Source organism: Limulus polyphemus, unplaced genomic scaffold (genome assembly GCF_000517525.1).
Source record: "Limulus polyphemus unplaced genomic scaffold, Limulus_polyphemus-2.1.2 Scaffold79, whole genome shotgun sequence".
NCBI lineage: Eukaryota > Metazoa > Arthropoda > Merostomata > Xiphosura > Limulidae > Limulus > Limulus polyphemus.
In genome coordinates, this window is record NW_013665689.1 from 1,098,363 (window position 1) to 1,106,806 (window position 8,444).

Genomic DNA, 8,444 nt, shown 5'->3' on the forward strand with positions numbered 1-8,444 from the left:
ATATATATATATATATATATATATATATATATACACACACACACACACACACACATTTGAATAACAAAAATCATAAATTACTATATCGATACCATAGAACTCAATTAAATTTGTCAGTTTTAGTAACAAGGCTGTATTTGGGTCTAAACAAATATTAAATTTTGAGCAGACTAAAGACTCGACTTATCTCTATAACATCTTGTATCAAAAGAAAGATATAACGATTTTATATTTGAAAATGGCTGAAAAAGCCACTAGGGGATATTCTAAGCTTTTGATTGGTTATTCATGTCATATATACAAGTAAGTGTATATAAGGGAGCATTTCCAAAAATAGAAAGAGATGGGCAGAGTGCCACTGTGTTTCATTTATTAAATGACATGAGCAACATCTCAGCAAATAGAAAAGATAAGAGCCTCTTATTTTATATTCTAGCTTGTTAATATCGGTAATTTGAGTTTCTAATTCGTACAAAACTATAGACTTAGATTTTGACTTCACAAACATCTAATCTGAACCAGTGCTGCATTCAACATACCATGTGACACAAAAATCTATGTTTATCTGTGTTTTTTAATATTACTTTTAAATTAAGAAATTGAGTAATGTACAATACTAACATTTGAATTATAATCTACAGTTTGATACCAAACTTACTGACATACAACAAACAAGACGACATGGCCTTTCACCCATGACCCGTCTCGAAAGGGGTTAACTCTTCTTTTTTAAAGCATCCAATTAACTATTTTTCTAAAAAAAAATTTTTTGAGTTAATTGCCCATGAGAGAGAAGGAAGCACTGTAATAATTCAACAGAACAATATAATGCCAAATGACACAAACAAAGCTGATAGTCTATTCTCATTTTCTATAAGTTACAAGTTATAATGATAGAAAATACAAACATGTTAATCACTTACTTACGTAGAGACCACTAACATCCAGTACATTCACAACACTATAAGAAAACTACAACATGGAATAATGAAAACATACCATCATATGTGAAAAGTTAGAGCCTAGATAGTCCTCCTTTGAATAAATTAAAACTAAAATTGAGGACACTTGATAACAATTAAAGACAAAGTATACCAGTAGTACTTCTGCAGGGTCTCCGAAAGTGTTCTGTTCCATGAGTAAATAAAATCAAAATTATTGTCAAGAAATATACTGATTTCTTGCTTTTGTAGTTCATGTTATGCTGGATTGTAGCCTAGAGAGTGCATAATTCTTCTCATGATTCGTGACTTGCTCATGTTTTACTGAAGTCACGACAGTACAAACTGCAATGTTAATCGTCCCTTATGCAACGTCATTTTAGTGTCTACTACTGACTGACAGACTGTGTAGTGGTGCGAGTGGTTGAAACAGGTGACCCCTCCAGCTTAAAGTTAAAAGGATCAAATGTCAAAAGTTTCATGAAAAAACACTTGAGTATTTCCAACTAAGTGTAGATTCCAGAAAGGTCATGTTTTTGTATTAAATACAGGAATATTTGGGTAAAGCATCTTGAAAACTTTTTTTTTACTTTTTACTTTCACACGAGAAACAGACAAGAAATAAATATATAAATTTGCCAAAAAAAAAAAACACCAAAGAAACAATGGTTTATGTTGTGAAGAGGTGAATGGTTCTTCAGAATCAGGATATTTTTTTTGGAAATAATTTGAAGTGAAGATGAATATATAAAAACAGGCACTGAGAAAATGCTTGAATTATTTCACTATATGCAATAAGAAAAACTTGTATTTAATTTCACAGAAAAAAGATTATAAAAAATTAAATACATCCCAATGCTAGAAACGTGTATATATAAGAAAATCTTTGTATCTATACTGTATTTAACATGTAGAATATTAAAATATACATGTGACTTTAGCCTGTTTGGTTTCTATACTGTCTTTTAATAACAAATATCTGATCTTACTGGTTCCCTTATGATGGACAAAAATGTCCTTTTCAGCAGAATCCAGAACTGATTAAAATAGCTTGTTGGATAACCTCTTTCCCTTAAAGGCTGAGAAATATCCACCTAAAGTAAGAGAGAAGGAAAAACATTTATGAGAAGTATTTAGTACTTCAAAATTGAAAGAAAAAATTCCACAAGAATAATGGATGTTAACAAGATGAAAAGACATAAAGATACACAAATAAATATACATAAAAAACTCAAGATAATTACATACAGACCAAGAAACTCCTCTTCACCAGTAATGTTTCTTCCATGTTTTTACTGAATATATATGTATGTGGTTCTTGTTGAGTGTCTGCACTTACAAGTATTTTTGTACAGGCATTATTTCCACATATTAACATCAGATCTGTGTGAATCAGACCAGATAAAGATAAAATGTGAGCAAAAATGTGTGAAAATTATTAACAGGTAGGCAGATCAGTTACACCTTAGATATTATAATAAAAATACTGAAAAGTAATCATAAATTTAACTGTATACTTAAAAAATTATTACTATCAGTCATATAAAATGCATTTCAACATCATGAGCCATGGTAGTGGTTCATAATAGGGATTGTCCATTTTTTTATTATTGTTTTGCCAACCTACAGCAAAAACGAGAACAAGTATTAGATTCAAACCTTGACAATATTACTAAATGGATCATTGCACATTGCATAGGGTACTTTTTAAGTTATTTCTATATTTTGAATAAACCAAAAAAACATCATAATGCTAGTGCAAATGATGGTATCATTACCCTTTGAAGTTAGTTTTCTTAAAATTATCTGATGTTCCTTTAAGAAGCTTGAGTACAGGGTGAAACAGGAAATAGTAGCCAATAATAGATGAACATTAAATGACTAACATACAGATACACAGATATTCAATGTTTTGTACATTATACAACTGGTGTCTTTTGGGAGCCAATCCCTATATTATGTAAGAAGTGGAGTAAAAAAAAAGAACAATACATATGTTAAATTTTGTTACAGACATTTATAGAATAACTACTTAAAAGACACAAAGGATTATTTACAGTGACGTTTTAGATGTATACATTTTATTTGAAAAGGCTGCTTTTCTACTGGTAAAATTTTGATGTGCTTAGTAGGGGATTGTGTCTTAGTTTAGGCATATATATATATATATATATATATATACCCATTGCTATATAGAGAATTTAGTTACACAGAAACTATAAATGCTCAATATGTTCTCAAACAAATCTTCATGACAATCTCCAGCTGCAGCTTAAATTTCTACATCTCAAACTAATGCAATCAAGTAGTTAATAGCTGCAGTAAATCATCATGAACAGTATCAGCTAGTCTCCCACAACAGATATCTTTAAGCTGTAGTTTAAAAGATTGCATCAAGCTCAGTTTTGAGCATCAGATTGGCAATCACAGTGATTGCTGCTCCAAGTGTCAACTTATAGCCCACACTGCCTAAATGCAGGTTTTATAGATATTGCAGATAGAGTAGCTATCATTGAAGTACACTATAAGAAGTGGCAAAAATCGTGCAAGCAGGAGATAGCAAAAATGATGGCAATTCTAGACAAAAGTGAGGCAGAAATTTTTTTATTTTATTTAGAAAATAATTAGCTTTAGATAAAGGATGCAGCAGTGATGGCCCACCAGAGTTTAGGGTTATCATAGTGAAAGAAGTTCATAGAAGTGTCACTACCCAAACTACATCGGAAATGGAGGTTGGGGAGGGATATGATCAACTCATAATTGTTAATTAACACATTTTTGACCTTGTAGAGTGTGAAAAATGTCAGTCTAAGAGGAAATCTGGCCAGCTGCACCAAAATCATGGAACTATAAAAAGTATTATAAATGCTTAGTTGTATACACATTATATTATGACACATTTTCTTTTATTTGCATTGAATATATATGCATGCATCTATACAACTCAAAAAATTCATATAGCTATCTATCTATCTATATATACAGCTTTAGAACTTAAAAGAAAATCTATAAAGCCTGCATGTATATATAACTACTAGCCAATGTATTGCATGTGTACCATGTACCATTCCAGTATAATTCATTAGTCCTTCCAATACAGCATTTTTTCCCATATAGTTACAGGATATAAATATTCAAGCTATACATATATTTTATAAGCATATACATAATGTGGTATCTTGATCACCATGCATCATAGTGATCATATATACAGTACCACTATCAAAGATAACATTGTGGCAATGATATCAGGAGTACTAGCCATCCAATCTGTACGAAGCGAATTCAAAGGTTGTCATTGTTTTCCGACAGAGCATCATACACCAACTATGTATTTCATTAAACTAAACTGTTTCAGATACGACAGTATTGCTATCATATCCACTTTTGCCCATGATGGGCATAAAAATAAAAAAACAAGATTATTAAAAATTGTGAATATTTAAAAAGAGAAATATGTATCATTAAAAAAACACAGAAACAAGACAGCTAGCTTAAAATGAAAATGCAGTTACTAAAAAGTAAACATTCAAGCTTAAGGTTTACTTTCTTTGCAATTGCATTTTCACTTTAAACTAGCTATCTCATTGCTGTATTGTTTTTACAATCTCTATTCCCCTTTGCAAATTAATAATTTTTGATAATTTTGTAATAAAACCTTCATGATTTGCTGTTTAAAAATACAACCATATTATGAGTAGAATGATTTAGCAGTGCTTCAATTATAGTTTTTTTAACTAACCTAGCAAAAGTACCTGTGCAATGCATGGTGAAAGGTTTATGAAAGTTGATTTTTGTTTACAAAATATGCCAGTGACAATATAAAGATTAAAAGTACATAAGAATAAAAATATTCATGTCCACTGGGCTTGATTAAGTATATTACATTTTCTTTACTTTTTTAATCAAAAAAGTAATAACTAACATGTAACTTAAAAATATCTCAACCCATTCAATAATTTGCTCAAAATAAATCTGTATTTCAAAAAATTTTTTTTTTCAGTTCATTTACAAATGAAAACCTGACATAGAAGGGGTTAATATATGGATGTCTATCTTGAAAGTATGTATAGACAATGTGTGAAAAAAATCCCTCAAAATGATTGACAACAAAACAAAATGCAATTGTAGAATTAATGTTTTACTAGTTTTGAATATCAATAGTTTTTCTGCTTTTGTCCTAAATATGCTAGCAATGACTAAAAGTACACAGGTTATATGTATACCCTATGTAATGAGAGAGAAAACTGGCATTATCCCATGATTACCCACTAGTGGCCAACCCCACTGACTGATCCATATTTAGCCAACAATTGAGTTATGAAATCTATGCATTTTAAAGGGAAAATAACTTCTTGACACACTCAGTATCATTTCTAGTTGATTAAATCATATTTGTCTAGTCCAAATGCAAACACCTACAAGAAGTTAAAGGACAAACAAACCCACAACTTATAGTAGGATTAGCATATGATTAACATTGCACCTTCTGAAATATTGTAGTTAAACTACTGTTAGATAACATAATATTGCACAAGAAAATTTAGCTTGTGTCTTCTTTTTTAATGTAATACAGGAAGTTTTGCCACATGAAACTCAAAAGATCAAGTATACATTTCTAAGATAATCAATGTGCATTATTGTCATGTCAAACATTTTTAACTTTCTTGAGGTAGAAGTTTGAAATTTATAAAAGTTTGGGAGGATAAATAAAGAATTCAAGAGGGCTACATTTTAATTTAACAAATGCCCTATGCATAGACTTTAGAAACCTCTAACAGTGACATCACACCGTATTTTGATATAGTCTTCAATGTGTTGTATGGATGATATTTGGGGGTAAAAAAAAAGGTAAATAAGCCAATAAAGGATAATGGTCAAGGTTATAAGAATTTTGCTCCAGTTAAAATATGAAGATGACAAGAAGCAGAGTGCTCGGTGTCTTTGGGTGTATTTTTTATACAAAACAAAAATGCTTGAGATTTAAATTTTGCTTAATTAGAGAAACCAGCCAGAAACACATTTTGAATAGTTATTTTACGGGGAAGTATAAAATGAGAAAATACAACTTTGTTACACAGTATTTTGGTAAACTTCTTTGTACATCAACAATAAGAAATCTGATAGCAATACAGTTACAGCTATAATAATTAGATGTATGTTTAGTGTCCTCACACTCTTTGGTCACAATTTCCATACCTTGTCATTTAGTAAACTCTCACTCTGTGCTGATTCTTCTTCATTGGGTTTGATGGCAGGGTTTTTGACAAAATAACGGTTGCTATCAGAAAAGCTATTAGAATTCTGGATACAATGTTTCTTTTTAAACTTACTAGAAGCTAATACGAGTTTGTCTATATGGTCACCATACTCCCTGGAGGCAATCTCTGTAACTAAGGGACATCTCTTATTACATGAACCTTAAATTAAATAACAACACTGATATGTACACATTATCATTATTATATTTGAAAGTGAAGGAATTATTACTGATCTACAAGAGCCTCTTTAATTTATTAAATGAAACATTTTAACTCAAAGAGCAACAATCAGCACACTTCAACAACATACTCACTATAACTTAAAGTAATTGTTTAGTACTGTTACAGTAATCACATATTATGGTTGGTTGAAATACATTAAATAGCTTGTTATTTTTAAATACATACATACATATATATATATATATATAAAACACATCTCAATGTGTACATATACATATGTATACATAAAAAGTTATCAGACCAGAAATTATACAGTCATGCATGTTATTTACAGGTTATCTTAAAAACTCATTAATTTAGTAATACAAAAAGAGAGCTTAATAACTATAAAATTACAAATTCTGGAAAATCTACTTTTTATACATCTCTACAAGCTTTCAGCATGAAAATGTGCAGAATCATCAACTTGTTTTTTTATTTTTAGTTTAATGAACTGTTCACTGTTACAATAATAATGTTTCACTTTTGAAAACTTACCAAAATCAGCAGGATTGTGATATGTTGGGCATTCCAAACCCTGAGAGGACAGGAAATACAACAGACTGGGTACTGGACCTTGATATATACATTGCCCTTCTGCAAGCATGTATAACTTAATCACAGAAAAACAGGAAAAAATTATTAATAGTTGAATATACTGATGTTATTAATCAGTTGAAACTATATTTATCACAGTCAACTATGCAAGTTTTTTAACCAGCTTCATTCACTAGACTAGGTTACAGAGGTTTGACTTAACTACAATACACCTGTTTAATTACTACAAATACAATAAATGAATTTACTCCATAAATAGATAACTCTAGAACCTATCAGTTAAGACAGATTTTTTTTAATGATAATTCTAGTATTATTATGTGACTCTTAGCACAAGCAGAACAAACACGTGATTGTTAAGTCAAATTCGGTTGCTCTTAAAATGACTAATATTTTTTGGCCAATTAGCTTCAAATATAGATATGATCTAACCACATAGAAATTGAATGCAATAATTAGCTACAATAAAACATTCTCTTCACAGCCTCCACTTCTGCCTTCACGGATTATGCAGGTAAAAATTAACCACAAACCAATAGTTATGATTAGGTTAAAGCAACTAGGCATTTATAAAAAAATGTATACCTGTATCACATATTTTCTAAACAATCCTATTCATAACATACAACAGAATTTAAGTCAAAACCATTCATGTGTAATGATGTCTTTCTACAGAGTTTTTACTTTAGGATTTTATCGAAATAAGCTTAGGAAGTGTACTTTGTTGCTTGTAAAAAAACAATTATTTTAGTCGACAGTCAAGACTGCAGATCATACATCACGTAACATACAAAATATACCTTCAAAATCTTTTACAGAAATCTGAAATTTTATAGATATCATGTAACAATTTCATTCAAGCAGAAGCAGCAGTATGAGTTAACTTTAACTTCTGATAAAGTGCTGTAACATCCTACAATGGAATAAAAGGTAATAACTTTAGGATTAACATGTTAAAAATAGCAAATATGTTATTACAAAAATGCCTATCTCATGAGAGAAAAATTTTTTTTTTACATACAACATACTAGTAACACTATTCCAAAGTTATTTGGAACTTTTGCAAGAGTTGATTATGAATGAATCTGCTTTAATTATTGCATCATTCACAAATCATAATATGGTGTAGAAAAATGCCAATCAAGTTCAACATTTAGGAGCATGGAATTACTGAGTGACCATAGTTTTGAAATCTACCTAAAAGCTGAAGCAGTTTCAGAATGTTCTAAGGATGAGAGTATGTTTTAAGAATTATATATATTACATAGCATACAATTATGATTCCAGTGTTAACACCACTGTGGTAGACTATTTCACATACTTTCAATTTAACATACTCCATTCTATGTATATCTTCAATGTACTGAAAGCTTCTCCCAGGTTTTTTTTGTGCAATTTTGTTTGTTTGTTCTGAATTTCACACAAAGCTACACGAGGGCTATCTTCACTAAACATCCCTAAT

At 30.1% G+C, this 8,444-nt stretch overlaps 1 protein-coding gene across 1 annotated transcript in view; it reads right to left on the reverse strand.

The window, feature by feature from the left end:
- The window catches only part of LOC106467349 (ATP-binding cassette sub-family G member 4-like), a 52,652-nt gene that overhangs the window by 15,691 nt on the left and 28,517 nt on the right, over positions 1 to 8,444 (reverse strand). The window contains exons 7-9 of the mRNA XM_022396176.1: positions 6,923 to 7,037; positions 6,141 to 6,334; positions 1,931 to 2,035 (exon numbers count right to left, since the gene is read on the reverse strand). Of these exons, the coding sequence (XP_022251884.1) occupies positions 1,931 to 2,035; positions 6,141 to 6,334; positions 6,923 to 7,037 (414 nt within the window). The remainder of the gene's footprint in view (positions 1 to 1,930; positions 2,036 to 6,140; positions 6,335 to 6,922; positions 7,038 to 8,444) is intronic.